The sequence below is a fragment of the Neodiprion lecontei genome, chromosome 4 (genome assembly GCF_021901455.1).
Source record: "Neodiprion lecontei isolate iyNeoLeco1 chromosome 4, iyNeoLeco1.1, whole genome shotgun sequence".
Taxonomy (NCBI): domain Eukaryota; kingdom Metazoa; phylum Arthropoda; class Insecta; order Hymenoptera; family Diprionidae; genus Neodiprion; species Neodiprion lecontei.
Window position 1 is genome coordinate 20,647,777 of NC_060263.1, and position 18,595 is coordinate 20,666,371.

Consider the following 18,595-nt stretch of genomic DNA (forward strand, 5'->3'; position numbering starts at 1 on the left):
GGTATACTACTTATTATGGAGATGTTGAATTATTAGCTCTTGATTTCGTGTTATTCTTAGTCACTTTCTGTTAGAATAAGTATTGCTATTTTCATTTGTCTTTCTATTTTTTTCAACTTCAATTATACCTCCAGTTAACAAAGCTCGACAATGTGATCGAAGCCGAAATGTCGAATTTCATTTCCATTTAGCTAGATAGTATCCGCAACAGTTGTGGATCTTCCAGAACAGTTCAGAATACTCTGTAGAGCACAAAGACAAAGTCTTTATCTTTTTAAGTTAAATCGTTCCACTCAAAGTCGATACGGTTTGGGTTCAAGAATTCAGACAAACAGATTCAGCACTTAGGTTTAGTAAAGTCTATACATATATATTCAAAGAGTTCAACAGTTCAAGGAGGTGCAACAACCACGAATTATAACTACTATTATTATTAATAATATGAAAATGTTTAGAAATATTCTTGTATAATTTGTCAATAGTGTAAAGATAAGAAAAGCAAGAATATATTCAGTCAAACTAAACTTTAACGAGAGACTATTAATTCTTTGAAAATACTATGTAGACCTAGTATGTTTATTGGATAAAACTTATACATTATTTTATTAACCGATCATTGTTTTTATATAGTTATTAATATATACCCTAGTACCTACGTTATATATTCCTTTTGTATCGTTTTTAAATAATAAGTATGTCAAGTTGTTACGTTACTAGCTCTTCTTAGTTTTCTTCTGGTATTCGTTTTTATTCAGTAGCTGTCAATGAAAAATTTCCCTCGAAACCCGCTCTTTGTTTTTTCGTTATTATCAATGCGATAAGGAGCACAAATGTGAACAATAGTGTCAAAATTAATCCAACAGTTGGCGGAATGTATTTCTTTTCCTTTTCTTATCACGGTGTCATTCGATTTTCATGGTAACGCGATTGTAAATAAACAGAACTAATTATTGCTACTAAACCGAAGTTAGTAAAACATAACAATTTTTCATTGGAAGTGACAAACTATTAGAAATGTAACGTATATACGTACATGAATTCGAAATTCGAATTAGAAATAGAGGTAAAAAAATCTATCTAAATGTTCGACATTAAAATACGAGCAGAAAGACTGATCTTTATAGGCTGGTGAAAAAAAAGTTGAAAGAAAACGTTCGAGAACTCGGACACTGGTCACGACGCTTGTGACTCGTCCGCTAAAATATCGGAGATTTCACAAGATTTTTACTCTTCAATTTTGTTTTACCTCTGTCGGTGAATAAAATTTGAATATAACTATCAAAGCGACTATCGCAAATCAAAATCGGCACTATTTACAATATGCAAAAATGTGCGCTTTGCACACAAAAGAAATTTAAAAAAATTAATCTCAGCCTAGTCTCCTTTACTCTTTCTTATATTAGGTGAAAAATATATTTTTATACATGCTGTCACAAATAGAGACGAAACTGCAAGTAGTAATTGTACGTCGGACGGTGAATTCAACATTGCTTGCAACATATGCATAAATATGTATACATATATTGATATATAATTTTATTCTATATATATTTTTCTAAATGTCAATACTGATAATAAATGTTATTCGAAAAGAAAACGGTCCGTATGTACCTCGTAACAAACTATGCAGTTAAAACCAGTAGTTTAATTAGGATGAATAACGGCGTTGTATTATAGTTCGCTTTTTTCTTTTTTTTTTTTTCTCATATTTATTCCAATAATACTGTACACAGTAACATGAACTTTTTTTCCATACTTTTTTCGTTCTCTTCTTACTTAATTTTGATTAAACAATAAACAATAATATTACATATTCAATATTAATATTACTGTTGTTTTTTCTTGGTCAAAATAATTATAACAATCAAGTAGACGAATGAAATATTTTTGCACAATGTAACATATTCACAGATTAAATTTATATTTCAATTTTCTTAAATATAGATATATATGTATCCTCATATTACACGTATATACGAGGCATTTCACACAGTTTCGATCTGAATAAACCCTCGACCTCAGCGATTCGGCCCACGATTTTTTATCTTGTTGTTTCAAGTCTAAAACGCACTCTAATCTGTTGCAGACTTTTTAAATAAAATTTTTGAATCATTTATAAATTTAAAAAATTGAAATATCGTTTGTCCAAATTCTAAAATTTGAAAAAAAATGTCAAAATTTCATTATTAGATATCGAAATTTTCCAGCCTAGACACAAAATGGGCCAACGTTCGTTTCATAATTTTTTGTATTATGTTAGATAAACTTTTTTTTTATTAGAAGCAAAAGTCGGATCACTTTGGAATTTTGCTAGAACATTTTTCATAGGACGGGAATAAAAAAAATATCAGATATTTAAATTGCATCTAACCATATACCTGCTTGAATATCTATTGTAATATATTTATATTCTATGATAAAATAAAATAAAATAAATATTTGGGATTTGGGTTCAAAAATTTTTATCCTCAATCCTGAAATTTTTAGATGATTTTCAGACTTTAGAATTTGGCCTAACAATGTTTTTGTTCAAGCATTATGAATGAATCAAAGTATGTCAAGTCTAAAAAAATCAGAGTGTCCTTTGAAGTTGAAACAATGGGATAAAAAATTGTAAACTGAATCAAAGAAATCGAGAGTCAGACTCAGATCGAATCGGTGTGGAATGCCTCCTATATTGTGTATATTTGTAATTATTCGTTATATTAGATTCGCATAAGCCATTTATTATTAATTATTATCTATCTAAATTTTATTTTATTTTTCTCCCTCTTTGTTCGCACAGGAATATATATATTTTTGTCATTTACTTCATTAGGGTGAGTTACTTATTATGCATCGGTTTTAATGCAAATCAACATGACGGTGTTGTTGCAACAATTCTTAATCGACAGTTCATATAAGTTGTATAAGATTTTTGTTTTCGACTTTGTTCATGTACATTAAATGCATACAACAATACTCAGTATATATATATATGAATATATGAATATGAAATAAGGATGAATTTTGCCGAAAAAAACGTGATTTTTTTTAGTTTGTTTATTTATAAAACTAATATTATAAACAATTATGCCGATTAGATTGTATTTTTATGTTCTTTTATGACTAAAGTAACTAAAAAATGCAAAAAACCGGATCTGAATATGTTAAGAAGTAAAAAAATTAGAAAAATTCAAGAAAATCGAGGTGGTAACGTGGGTTACCACTATGCTTCATAGGGTTAAAGGGTGTGCAATTTGTCTAAATTGATCCGTATGATATTGTGAATTTTTTTTCATATAGTAGGACCAATGAACACTAACAACAAAACACAAAAAGATAAAAATATATCCTGGGAATATGGCCGAAACACGTGTATTTCAAATGGGGAAATTCACCCCCCGGGGGGAGGGGTTAGAGGCTAGATAAAAATCTGAAAAAAAGAGGATATTTTTTTTTAATTATTTGGAGCCCATTTGGGGGGCGTCTGATTAAAAATGCGTCCGACCCCTAAATAAGGACTACCCTAATATATATGTATATATATCATAATAGTCTATGTTAACAATACGTTATGTACATTTAGCCTTAAGATTTCAAGTTCTTGTTTTTTTTTGCTTTCTCCTTAAACTTTAATTATGGACATCAAATGCGACGGTAATTCATTTTTTTTCTTCTCCTTTGAAACAACAGATCATATATTAATTTACATAAAGTTATGTTTTATAATTCTACGCAAGGTAAAAAAAAATAACAAAAATTACGTAAGAATATGTATAACTTGTTCCATATTTTTATTATTCTTTGATCAATACAGAAAGAGCGAGAGAGAGAGAGAGAGAGAGAGAGAGAGAGAGAGAGAGAGAGAGAGAGAGAGAGAGAGAGAGAGATAGCGCAAACTTTCGGCAACAAACTGTGAAAATATAATTAACTAAAAAACGTACTACATCGTACAATTGTTTCTATTCACAATTCATAAAATTAAATGCAATATGGAATAATCTCACTTTGAATGAATAACATGTTCACTTTCTTTTTCTTTGCGGTTCTTTATACTAAATGGGTGATAATGACAATGATAATAATAATAATAATAATAATAATATGCTGCAAGCAATAGAACAATTTTATACATTTTTTTCGTTCCTTTACATCATGGAATTTTATTAAACTGCTTAATTTTAAGCTGAATACAGCTGTATAGATCTGTCTGTATTTACACCAGGACGCGTATAGTTTTATATTTATTTTATTTTTTCTTGACTGAAAATTAGTTTATTCTTATTTGTATGATTATTTCGAAATTCAAGAAAATATGTTCAAAGAAAAAAATTTGATACTTCTTTAAGAACGGCGTCGCCTACTCAAATCAATCATTAATACTTTATACACGAGAAACGAACAGCATTACTATTTCTTTTCGTATTTTTTGAACATACACTTCTTCTACACGCAGTTATCAATACTTACTTACCCATATAATAAAAATATTTTCTCAAACGCGTAATTTTTCTATTTCTTTTTTTTTTTTCTCGTCTCTTTTAATTGTAAAAAACCTTGTTCGTCAACGAGTATGCATGTATTAACAATTTGCTAATTTAAATGGACGTACTTTTTAAATATTTTTGGCAGCGAAATTTTTATTTATTTTTTCATCAAATCATTGTTCTTCGTAAATTACTTTCGGAATTTCGCGAAATATGAAGCTAGCAAAGAAAACAGAAGATAAAATGTAATATTTAAACGAAACACTATGCGGCTTGAAATCTGTATTATTTTTTTCGTCCTTTTTCTCTTGTTATTTTTAGACTATATAAACCTACGTCGTCAAGTAATATAAATCTATTTAATTAAGTGCATGGGCATTATTAAAATAAATATTCTTCTATATATCATCATTATTCTTAAATATAATAACAAATATTCACTTCATTTACTTAGTTTTGGAACCATAATTACCTATTATAGTCGAATATATAGTATGCTTATACCATGTACAGACTCTTTTTTTTTCCATAAGAGCTTCTTTGCATTTTTTAAACGATTGATGTCATGACAACTCAATTTTTTTTTCTCACGCTAGCCTTTCTTTCCTTTTTTCGTCTATAATCCGGACAGAATTTAAAGAAAAAAAAAGTCTAATCTCTGTTCATATTTCACAAGAAATATGTTCGTACAACTACCGTGACGTGTGCAATGAAAATCACAATGTTTGAGTATAAAAAAGAATAACACAAATGACACAAACAAACAACAGAAAAAAATGTTCACTTATAAATGAAATTTGTACACTTTGGTTGAAAAATTGAACACGAGTTCTTTGCGATTTTTTAATCAATTAATCAACTTCCTGAGAAAAGGAGAATTTACTTTGGGACAAATATTGATGTACACATACTTCATGACCATATTTATGTAGGTATGCTCTGTCTCATTATGATTAAAAATTTTTTTTTTTTAATACATTTATTGATTATTCAATTTTCAATTTGAAAATCGATCAAACGCTCGTTTTTAACCGAGCCTTTTGGCATTTTATTTATAATTAGTTCTCTTTCGGAACATTCTCGTTCACTTAATATCGTAAAATTTTCTTGCCCACTCGACTATTGCGCAATCATTACTCTACGCGTTAATTCTTAAAATGAAAATGGGTGATCGGTCCTTTTCTTTTTCTCTTCACTCTCTCTCTACTGAAATTCGTCGTCGCTACTCAGAAGCATCGTTTTCTCGTTATAATTTTGTGAAATAGTAGCAACTCGTTGATTAGAGGTGTTGCGACGTTGAGGTGGCGGCACAGGCATATTTTGAGGGTCGTCAGGGTCGTAACTTGATACGCGCATTCCTCGCTGACCTTTACTTCCTCCTATTTAAGTGTGGTCACAGGTATTAGAAAGTAAAAAAGGAAATATTAAACTGGATCGAACAATCAAGTTTAACTAATTGTAAGTGACAAATCTCATTATGTAATATTCAATACATGATGCTTGTCACAATTTAGAATTTTCAATCAGTTTGTCGACGCTGCTTGTTGAACTTTCAGTCTGAACTTTATCTGACACATTTTCTTCATTGAATATGTACGTAATGAATATTTCAATCGCATTCACATGTAAATGTCAATATATAATACACAAACTGTTGAAACAATTCCTATATGCAACACATTAATAATATGTTTCAAATAGCAAGCACCAGTGTGTAACATGCAGGGAAAAATAATGCTTGAGTATGAAGAAGACGAAAAAGAAAACGAAAATTTGTTAGTAATAAGTATCGTTCGGTTATTTTGTTACATTCTTGATATCGAATCTGTAAAAAAATTAATAGTTATAAATAGAGTTTCAAGAAACTCAAGAGAAATATGACCATTAATAAAATGATAATAAAAATATTATGTGAATAATAGTGAAGGAGGTAGCGTCGACAAGTAGAGAAATTATGTAAGTATAAAAATTTAACAAAAGATATATTCTTAAACAACTGAACTGGTGTTTTTGCTTGTACAATCTAATTGGAAAACCATAAATATTAGAATTTGATATTTTCAAAGCTGAATGAAACTAATTCTTTTTGTTCGTCTCACAACAAAAGTAAATATCAAAGTTTTCTACTACATTTTTGTGATTCTTCGACAAATCGTAGATAATTATAAATAATTATACCAGATTCATGTTTATCAAGATTAAAATTTCATAGCAAAACAGTATTTATTGCTCATAAAATCGTGTAGGTTTTATTGCGATAACTTAAGCAGTAATTTTCGGAGCAAATTGTCAATTATGAATTATTTTATTCTCGTTTCACTATAAATATTTGAGAAAAAGAAAGACAAAACTGCGGTAGAAGAAAGATATTCAGTTTCATTCAGATTTTAAAAGGGTCTCGTTTTTGAGTTTCTTATTCTATCAGCTAACTCTACCTACATTTACGATGATCCTGTATCAAGTCGAGTATTAAGTGAAAAATAGTAATCATATCGATTGTTCCCCGCCGAATTAATTGTTACAACTAACGATTCGTATATTTTTCATAGTATGTGGAGAAAAAAAAAAGTGTCAAGAAAGAACAGCAGTTTAATTATTTACCATAAAAAGTCAGTTTATTACAGATATTAATAGTGTATATATGTATATGTATATCTATCCATACGTATATTCATATTATGAAAGTTAGTTACACACAATCGTAATTTCTAAATAAGTACACTTCGATTAAACCTGGTACGGATAAATATTTTCTCCTGAGCTCAGTAAAGTTTTTCTTGTCTGTTTTTTTTTTTCATGTTGTAATTTCTATTCAAGTCTTCACTAGTCGCGGTAACTTAGACGCCAAATTTGGTCGTAAAATGCGCGATGTGTAAATGTGAAAGTTATTTTGTCCCCCCCTTTACTTTTCAATATATATGTATTTCATTATCAATTAGGATCAGCAGGTCACATAATAGTAGTAGTAGTAATAATAATAATAATAATAATAATAATAATAATAATAATAATGAAGCTTCTATACATAGTATTATCTTACTAGACAGGACTAAACGTTAAACGGAGTTACTTTTAAATTTGAATATCATTTTCATTGAAGTTTACTGCCGGCTAATGAACTACAACCCGGAGCTTACTAATCTATTTACAAAACGTTGTACAAAAAGAAGATAAATGCAAAAAGAAAAAAGAAAAAAAAGAGGAATTAGGAAAAAGAGAAAACCGTATAAATCGTACTATATAAACACAACCATTATCAAATGCACACGATATCTTTCATATTTAAACTGGATAAACTACTTTTTTTTCTTTCAATGAATTGTAAATCAGAAAAAGAATCTCGACGATATTCGCTATGTAACAAATTCATACAAAATTTCGACTGTATTGAAATATTGACTACAATAAATTTTAAGAGGGTAATATTTAATTGCAGATAAAGTGAGGATAATCTTTGAAAAACACTCGTGTTATATAATTTGAAAAGCTATTTCGCGATAAGAAGTAATAAATTATTATTAATCCTTAAATTGTAGTGGACTAATTTTTCTATATTCCTTCAAGACTGTTCTCTGAGTCGTAATTCTTAATCCAAAACTTTACAAGGAGACTTAATATGGTATCATAAATTCAGTTGTATTTTTTTCTTTTTTAGTTTGTTATAAACTTATCACTATCATATATCATGCATGTTGCGCAATGCACATGCTGCGTATACATAAATACATAATACATATACCTAGAAGTAAGTTTTTCTAATAATTTTGTATTATTCTCATTCGTCAACTCACATCTTACTTTTTTTTTTCATGTCATGCAGGTATAAATGATATTATGATCAAAAATTTATCGTTATGAATTTAATGAATATCATTTTCGTTGAAAAGTTCGATATTGGGAGCGTAGTTCGTATATATGAACATTGCTACATGTATGTATATAACATAATGCGGAAATCATTCTATGGCGTCATATCTGACCACAAATTTTTATTACTGTAGTCTTTCTCTTTTAATTTATTTTCAATTTTTCGTTTGTATTTTTTGCAATATGTATAATATTAGTAAGTGTAAATTAAAAATTACAGATGCCACAGTCGCGCGTCACACGCTCACAGCTTTTCGTACGGCAAGTGGGTAATAACCTCTGAAAAGCAAAGAAAACGTTTTCAAATAACGTTTCAGATTTTTCTTTAGCCAGCTTAAAAAGTTACGGCTTTAACTTTTGAAAATCACATTTACTGCGTTGTTCACTACAACCATGAAATACTTATAATCCAATTATAATCCAATTACTCGACATGATCAAATTTTTGAGTCGTAAAAAATTATTTACATGCGTGTGTGGCGAGCTGTGTTTAAACCACTACCTTAAGAAAAAAAAAAAAAGTAAAACACCGAGAAATTGAAGAGAAACCAAAAAACGAAAACTCCTACGATTTAGCAAATGTCGGTGTATATGTAAATAACTGTATAGAGTGTAGGTTGGTATTTACAAAAGCCAAAGCCAGCAAGCAGGGTTGGTATGTATATATATATATATATGTATGTCCTTTAAAATTTAAATAAATAATGGAGAAGGAATCAACAAAACTTTTGTGGAATTTATACAGCTTAAGCGTTTAGAACTTCTATTTGTACCTGGAATTCAATAAAAAAAACAAACATAAGTATTAGGGTGTTTCGTCTTTTCTTGAAACACCCTAATAAGTATATTTCGTTACTTGTTTGGAAATAAATCATTGAATCAAGTCTGTTTACCGCGAATCATTTACCAAATTTAGAGGTGTTTCCATAAAATACTCGAGCTGTGTTCATCCCTCGTAAAAACGATATAAATAAATAATGTGATTCTTGCAGGGAAGGAAATATTTCGAACAATATAACATCATATTATATTCAACCGATCCCAATTGTGTTAACGGATAGGCTAACTAGACATACATTTTTAAATTATAATCAAACTCTCTCATAAAAACTAACTCATAATTATACTCATGCTCATGTGGAAATTGAAGCATTGGGTGAAATTTTTCGTATTGCTATCCCAGTATTTCAATTTTTAAACACAATTCCAACATTGTTAGAGCATTAGCAAAAAGAAATATGTACACGTATTAATCGTGCAGGAAATAGGAGAAAACAAAAAAGAAAATGTAAAAATTATCACACAATGTCAAAATTCTTGATGCGTAACATGCTTCATCACTTTTTCTTTTTTTTTTTTTATTCAATCACGTGTTTGAATCTTACTGAAAAACTCACCCGAACTGTACTGCGTGTACTGTTGGTATTGAGGATGAAAATTGTGTATCGCGTCAGTCATAATATCCTTGGGATTCATTGTCTCCTGTAACAAGGAATAGAAAATTGGTGTGAATTTTTAAGAACTTAAATGGCATAATGTTGATTTTAATGTTACGTATACCATGTATTGAATAATGGACAAAACCACAGGTTTTGTTTTCTTGCAAAGAATAAACGAAGCAAATAATGGCTCACTTTTAAACTGCTGCTGATGCTCTGCATGGTAACACTCCTGCCTCTCGAATCAGTTACGCAACCAGCTGAGTAAACTTGATATGGAAATGCGTAGCGAAGCGCAATAGCGGCGAACAACATCTCTATGCAGATCAAGAAATTTTGATAACCAGCCGATACTGTACCAGCGCTGGTCGCCAGTCCGACGCTATTGATGGCAGATGAAATGACATTTGCCTTTTCGAGAACAGCCAGCAGCACACCTGAGAATTCGAAGTAACATGACAGAGAAGAAAAGAAAACAAAAGGTATTTACATACAGTTGGAATCAAGTGCTACTGTTGTTTTGAAAAATTGAGATAGGTATGTCGAAAGTGTTTAGGTGCGTTACCTTGCCAGAATGATAAGAAGATGACGCTTTTGACGGTGCAAAACTTGAGTACGGGTTCGAAAGGCGTGAGTAAATCTCTTGTAGCGAAATAAAATAGAAACAGTCCGTAAAGGGCGAGGGAAACGCTAATGTTGTATATTATTGTGATGTATATGTAACCACCGTCGGGCGACCAATCACCATCTCGATAATGCCCGAAGGCTTGCAGGAATATTATGACAAATGCCATGACGGGTTTGACAAGGCAGAACTGGAGGGTGGCTTGCTTGCAGAATCTTAGAAAACCGATGGTGTAAGTTTTACCAACTAGACAGCAAGTTCCGTAGAGACAATTTGACCGTATCGGTTTCCCCCTTATTTCGGACATGATGTTACCCTCTCCACCCAAATACTCGTAGCACAGCGACAAGAAATTGTATATTACAAATGCCTCGTAACAATCGCGTACGGTGAAAAAATACACGTAGTAACTCTCGCTATTGAAGAATAACAACGATATCCAAGAATACGTTGCATATATCGGTACTATGAACAAAATCCTCACTATCCATCTCTGCTCAGTCGGATTTGTATACCATCTCAAATGCTGGTATATCTGAAAAGAGGAAAAAGAAAATAGTAATAGTAAATGTCAAACGAAATTCGTACTTTCAATATGAAATTCCATACAGCTTGATACAGCCAAAAGATATGCATAATATTGAAAGTTTTAGATGAGCCAGAGATTTTTATATCTAGTCATTACTCCCTTTTACTTTCACTGCTCGTTGACCTTATTCCCACAGACTCCACTCTAGCTCACCAACATTTCCATGGTTCACCGATTTTATTTTTTTTTCTAACAGACAATTTATCACCTTCAAAGAACAGATTTCAACAATTTCTTCACAAACGTTTATGGGGGTAAAAATTGAAATATTTTTTGTCTGGATACTGTGGCTAAGAAATGAAAATATGAACATTGCGTATGAAAATTAACCATGAAGCAAACTGTTTCATTTCTCTAACAGTGTAAGTAGCGAAACCTTGTTTCTTTGTACAGATTATCTATAAAACTAAGAATCTCACTTGTTGGCAAGTTAGGAACAACGCGGCCCAAACAAAAACACCGGCAATACCCTGCGCCGCTTTGGTTTGTAGAAAAATTGGTGTTCCTGTTAAATTTGGGTCGCTACTCGGATCTGCGGCTCTGCTCATTGTCTCGTTGATGGCTCCTGATACAGTGGATGCCAGTGTTGAGGAAGCCTCCAAGACTGAGGTAGCCATGCCTCTTTATCCCTGAACGAAAAAAAAAAAAGTAAGAACAAATTCTATCATTGTCATAAAGAAGTTACATCATTTGTTCTCATCTTTCCAAGGCATATACACAAACGTATCTCTTATTTTATCGGTCAATGCAAACTCTTCTAAATTTCCGTACTGACAATAATTGCATCTTCACCTTCTTGCATCATTCTGGCGAAGCTGATGCTAGCAGCCAGAATTAGCAGCCAAACGTTCTAATGTTGGTTTCAATAAGGTAGTAAAGTAACATGTTGAAGTTAGTTACGTTATGGTAACGATTCGTGCTAAGGAAAAGACGTTACTTTGTGATTTTAGAATTATTTGAAATTCAGTAAACCGTAATGAAACATAACTTACTCATATTTCTAAATCTTTGTTCCTTTAAAATCACTGTAAAAATAAGAAATTATTGATATTTTTTGCCTAATGGTTCGTCAAGATAACGTTACTGACTTCAATCTTGTAGTGAAGTCGGAAAATCAAAATTTTGTGAAATACCTTCAACCCTCAATACTCTTATAGATTTATGAGGATAAAACTGAACTGGATTTTTTTATTTCCAAAAAGGTTAACACGTTTGGCTGCAAACTCTAGCTGCTAGCTTCAGCTCCATTCATTCTGACAAATGCTCTTACAGATTGAATGGAATGCCGTTTTCTTTTCTTTTGTTTTTTCAATTTTATTTCAATCTAGTAAGTCTGTTACCAACGACTTGAACAATTCCACAAGAAGTTTGACAGTATCCCCTGAATCGCTTAGAGTACACAGTTTTTTCTATCTTGATCGGTTTCAACGAAAATGAACATTACCTGGCTACAGAACAAGTTATGATAAAAGCAAATGAAGGATATTACAGAAATGCGTAAAAAAAACTTTCGACTTTTAACTATCATTGCGTCAGCTCAGAAATCAGGTTTTGTCAAGTCTGGTAACTTTTGTTCTTACCTAGTCCCGTGGCTTATACAGTCAATAAAAGAAAAAACATGAATATCATGACGTGTTACAGTCGAACAATCTATGATAAGATACGGATCCGGTGTGTGTCTTTACACCCCAGCTGTTAATTGTTGAGACAAGAATGCAACACGTATATATACCTATACACTTATAATATCGTAAATAGATAAACACTAAGCTTAGCAGCAATAAGAAAGCTAAGATGGAGAATCAGAGTTTATTGATTTTAGTCTCAATCCTTCAGCTGTTCGTGAAACAAGGGAAACAAATATTTTTATAAAGTTATCAAAATTATTTTTGAGCCTAAAAGAAATAACGATTTGGGAGTAGACGAATATCAAACAAGTTATTCAGAGATCCGGTCAGCCTTGAGAAATCATGGAGATCGTAGAATTAGTAGTTGTACAGAAAACTTTTCAGCAAATATAAGATTATATATTATGTGTAAATATATGGAATCGAGATCAAAAAAAGTAGATCCAGGGGTTGTCAAATCAAGCGAATGATCTCTAAATATGTGCTGATCAATTAGGTGCTAATCAATGTAATACAGTTTCCTTAATTGCCAACTGCCTCTTGTTAGCGTTTGTCGAGTATCATTGACTCACAAATTTAAATAGAAATGTGTGTTGTGTGGTATAGATAGGCATATTTGTAGAAAGTATATATTACATGTGGTTACGTCAAAACTGTATGAAATAGCTGTTGGCCTGCGGAGAGAAACTGTTGTGTATATTATGTTTGTACGGAAATTTTTCGACGTCATTATTATTCAATTATCATCATTGTTGGAGGTATTGTTTCTTCTTCTCTCCCTCTTCTTTAAATGTGATCTCGCGAGCGTCGAGCCAATATGACGTGATTTTTAGAGTGATTCATAATCAAGATGAACGGGGTAAATTATAGTTACTGAACGATCGCGATCGGTAAATATATTTTTTTTAAACAAACAAGCGTGCGTTAATTATTGCAAGAATGATAAATTGTAGGTCAAAACCTATAGCGTCAACAATTTGCAAGCGGCAATATTAGAATTAAAAATTATAATTCAACGAAATTGTGTGCTTTTGAGGAAATAATTAATGTAGAAGATACAGTAGCGACACGGTTTGTCCGTTGTTTCCGAATACACACGTAGATATGTGGGTAAAAATCAAGGTTATGAGATTGGTGGACGGAGATAGGGGCACAATACTTTTATACGTACACTGGCGCGTGTTAGTGCAGAGCATGCACGTATATCGCGAATTGGAAAGGTAAATATCCCATTGGCATTAAATCGGCCGAATAAATGACGAAAACGGCCATATGCACCATGCGATGCTAAAATCGGGGATAATGTTCGCAACCCCGTAAGATGAAAATCAATATCCATAACAATAACAGCACAATTTATAGCTGCTAACCTGCGGGCAATTGTCGGTCGCAATACGGATATGCAGATATTTCGATGTTTACAGCTCAAAACTCAACGCCTGTGATTTACATGATTTTGTTTTTTCTAACTACTTCGACGTCGTTCTTTTGTTCCAACGAACCCAACGGTCAACGGAACATAATTTATGCGGAACGGGAAAAGAGAAGTGTTATCGAACGACAAATTTGTGAGCAATCAAAGTGGACGAGGTAAATACCCACCGCGAACAAGACGTCACCTCGGCAATATTCCTGGAATTGAAGAGTACGCGTAGCCGTCTTGTCAGCCAGTCTCGTAATAGAAGATGGGCTGAATTTCTGCGCGTAAAGAGTTCAAGGAGCCTGCCAGTCGCTTCGGAGGAACGTTGAATGTTATAGATTTACAGAGTTTTCCCACCGATCGATCGATCCTCACTTATTTTCACGTCAATATCACCGAGATACACTTTTACGCGACATTATTAAGCAGCTGTCGAACACCTCGACCGTGGTGCGTCGTATGGTATGGAACTGTGGATTTATTTACGGTATATAAAAAACAGGATGTGTGTGTATGCGTGTGGATGTCGGAGGTTGCCAGACGACGTATACGGTACACTCCTACCCGGACTTGAGCACCATCTCCTCTTTCTCTCTTCGCTCCTTTCACTGTGTAGACGTATGTATGTGTTATGTTGGTAGCGTGCGTGTGCGTGACCTCGATGTTGGCGCGCCTGCGTGTTGTGTAAATTATACGCTGTTATCCTTTACGCGTTTTATCCGATCTGTTTTGTACGATATGTGTATACTTCGCACAATTTCACTCTCAAAATTTCATTACTTAACGTCTCATGATTTTTTCACGTAATTTTCGCCACGATTCCATGCTTTCTTAACTTTTCATGTGCCTCGCTACGCGCCAGCAATGAATGAATCGATTCAATTTCGTGCGTTACTGTTTGTTATATTGCCTAAACTGTCGTCACGGTCGGTCACGAGACGGCGCATGCGGTGTTGAGTCAATGTGTTTTGTCCTGCAGCCCCACTGATATGCAGTCCCGTCGTCATCGACTTTCGGAATCGTCGGCAATAATAAAAACTGCAGCTTTTCGAACAGATGGGAAACGTCGACTGAAGACTATAAAAACAGTTACCCTTATGTGCTTTGGTGTGACAACCGAAATTCGTCGCGTGCTTGCGTCCTCTGCGGTGTTCCAGCGACAGAGATGAGAACTTGTTGCAGAGCATCAGAGGGTTACCGATCATGATATGATGTCGGTTGCAATCACCTTCCGAGTAACACAGTCGTCATAATGGTAAGTCCAAGTCAATATTTAGCTTGTGCGTACCTACCGACTCATAAAGTTACCGAATCGTCAGCGATTCAAGAAATTAATAAGGAGAATCAATTTCTTCCAAAATTCGTAGCAAAAACGTGATTTAATTAAAGTATAGGTACCCGGGAAAAGTATGTATACATGGATGATAAATAATGATAGATCAGATGTCATAATGATGCAGAGACCAAAAAGTATATATGTATATGCGGTCCATGTATGATATTAATATATGTGATCCATACGTGATGCATACTATAAATTTCATAATTCTCCAGGAGACAAACTAGATTATCTACAATAATACGTTAATACTAAGAAATTAGAACAATTATTCATTTCGAAATGGGATTCTTTTCGACACGCGCTCGATCTATTCCATAACATTAATATTCGTAATTATTCCAACAACTTTTCTTTTGCTCTCTCGATCTTGACTGTCCGTAGGCATAGAATCGAAACACTGTTTCAGCTAGTCGCAATTGAAGTATCTACGTTGGGTAGAGAAGCAATGTTGTTTTTCGAAAAGTGTTCGTATGTAAAAAAAATTCAGAGTAACTGTAACACATCACGGATGCGCTAATTTTGATAGAGATGTAATGGATGCTACGTAAACGAGACAAAATTGCATGCAGTGTCCTGATTTAGCGGCCTAGAAAGGTGATTGTCGGCGATTTTTTCTTTTGTTTGATAGGGAGAGAGAACGAAGGTTCTTAAAACTTCGAGTGTATTTTAACACGCGTTTGAAAGGTATGAAGCAAAAATTGTTATCATCCAACTGTCCCAGAACGGCAGCGTTATTAGCTAACCCGTTAACTGAAGAATATATCTTTAGTCAACGGCTGACCATCGAAGGGCCTCGCTGCTTGAGCCTGGATCGTCAGGAAAGATAGAGTGCATATTTCTTGTCTAAAATGTAGAAACTAAAATTATTTTTAATTCCCACGTAATTTTATTATCGATGTACCAAAACAACCAACAAACCGTGATATCATATTAATTGTCGAGCTCGAACGTACAAAGTAACGATTTTTACAAAGAAAATTCTGAACGAAGATGAATGTGATTTAACAGTTTTTTCTAGGTTTTTTAGTTCATCGATGATAAAAATATATGTCGATTAAAAGTAATTTTAGTGTTTTACATTTCAGACAAGAATTACGCACTCCATCTTTTCTGCCAATTCGAGATTCCAACGGCGCGCTTCAATGGTCAGTTAATAACTTCGCCGTTTGCGACCATTGATAATAAAAAATTCTTCTTGTACTGTCTAAATGTAAGTTAAAATACACACGAAATTTTGAGAAGCTACGTTGGTTATCTTCCGATTCAAAAAAAAAAAATTGCCAAAAGTCAATTAGGGAGGGAGATCATTTTTTTTTTCATTAATTATTGCACCGCCGGTTTTAAACATAGAGGGCTAAAAATTGGACACGGTACAGGAAAGTGTTCATACTAACCGACAATAAATTCTGGTAGCAGTTGCTCATGAATTTGTTCATCCGCTTTGCGGTCAACTCAGTGGTAAAATACAGCACCGCGTATGGCGGCGGAGTGAGGGAAGCCATCTCGGCCGGCACGCGCTCGCGCTCAAACTGAATTCGCGCGTTCAAATTCCACGAACTTTGAATATCTCCCGAACAAATTAACATATCGGGTCCTTTTTTTTTTTAAAACCCGACTAACTTCTCCGCTGATCAAGAATTTGTTATAAAAAATATTTAAAAAAATGATCTTCCGTTCGAAATTTGTTTATGTAAATTTTTTTTTTATTCTTTTACAGTTAGTTTATTTATTTTTTTATTTCATCTGAGTTAAATTATATTGACGTCATATGCTTTGATTACAGAACTCACAAAAAAAAAGATCTGCTAAAAATACATTGTTATTGCAGTACGCGTCTCTTCGTTTTGGAAAAAAATCGACAAAATAAGGGACATAATATAAAATAAGGACAAAATAAGGTCTAAAATAATTATAAAACTTTTTTATCAGTTACAATGGCTTATTTATTATGAGAATACGTTACAAATAATACCAGAATAAAACATAAAAAACGTTGGAAAAAAATCAAACACATTCAGACACGTTTTTTTCTTCATTTCACGAATGTTACAATATTTTTATATTTAATGTACTAAATAATAGCTACAGACATTTTTACTTAAATATTAACAATGTTTTCTTAAACATACAAGTCTTTACAATCAATATTTACAAGTCTACGTATTCTAAGCTGTTCACTCGAGTTCTTTTTATTGGCACCTCTGGTTTTTTAATTTTCCAACAACGAAATTGTTCGTCTTTCTAAGACCTACAAAAAGTTATGCAACTTTTTTTTCTGTACAATTAATAGTTTAGGAGATCCTAGTAGAAAACCTGTTTTTCAAAACTTTAAACGCGTGTAAAAAATTTAGAAACTCAAATCTTTGGTTGGAAAGTAGTAGGCGTTCATGTGGGCTATAATCGTTACCAGAATCCGCAGGTCTCATCCTTTCTGCACGCCGTGACATAAAACTGCCCTTTTTTCTACCCGTTTCCTGGACTAATCGAGCTGATTGACATTTTTAGTTCGCGGTTTCGCGTCTCCTCACGGGGATGACCGAGCTGATCGACCTATGGGCGGCAATGTCAGTAGGCCTCTTCGTGGCGTCCCATGGAAATGCTCGGGAGCAATCGAGTAGCTAATAACTTACAACACAGGTACGTCATCAATATACTAAACAGTGAACACAAGTATAAGTTTCAAGTATTTACGTCACAGTCTATTGCATTATCTTTTATATCATACAATTCAATCGAATGAGGAACTAATAATAAGTATATATTATGAAATTCCTCTCAAAAAGCACAATTATAGATCTTTGTATGTATGTGACATGTTTACAAGGGTATGACACTACTTGTTAAAAGCCATGTAAGACGGTCCCGGCCGTCTATGAAGTGATATGAAAATACGTCATGTCTATTTTAGCGAGAAGAAAAATGCTAGAGAATGTAAATTCGAAAATTTTTGGTGATTTGAAAAATTAACGACGGAGCCAGGGATCGAAACTGTTGTTTTTATATAATGATTGTAACAAATATAATCATTTCGATAATTATGACAATTTTTCATGTCTCAAATTAATTCATTGTATTTAATTCTGCGAGACAATGTGGTCGAATCCAGAGAAATGAGGGCAAGCGATTTTAAGAAAATTATGTCACATTGAAAAGGCATATCCGTATTATTGGAATAAAATAATGACTGTGTCGATGAAGATATGGTGTTAGAAACGT

The 18,595-nt window shown here is 32.8% G+C and overlaps 1 protein-coding gene across 2 annotated transcripts; it reads right to left on the bottom strand.

The window, feature by feature from the left end:
* Positions 1-122: 122 nt before the first annotated feature.
* Positions 123-14,952, bottom strand: LOC107221531 (transmembrane protein 184B). 2 transcript variants are annotated; one of them, XM_015660539.2, is made up of 6 exons: positions 14,220-14,952; positions 11,409-11,618; positions 10,341-10,935; positions 9,971-10,212; positions 9,734-9,818; positions 123-5,848 (listed from the first exon to the last, which is right to left on the bottom strand). In XM_015660539.2, the coding sequence occupies exons 2-6, from the start codon at positions 11,604-11,606 to the stop codon at positions 5,673-5,675; spliced, it is 1,296 nt and encodes a 431-aa protein (XP_015516025.2). In that variant the 5' UTR covers positions 11,607-11,618; positions 14,220-14,952; the 3' UTR covers positions 123-5,672. The 2 variants fall into 2 exon arrangements, with proteins under 2 accessions (XP_015516025.2, XP_015516035.2); XM_015660549.2 differs by lacking the exon at positions 123-5,848 and adding an exon at positions 7,232-8,615 and having other exon boundaries at positions 14,220-14,950.
* Between the last annotated feature and the right edge of the window lie 3,643 nt (positions 14,953-18,595).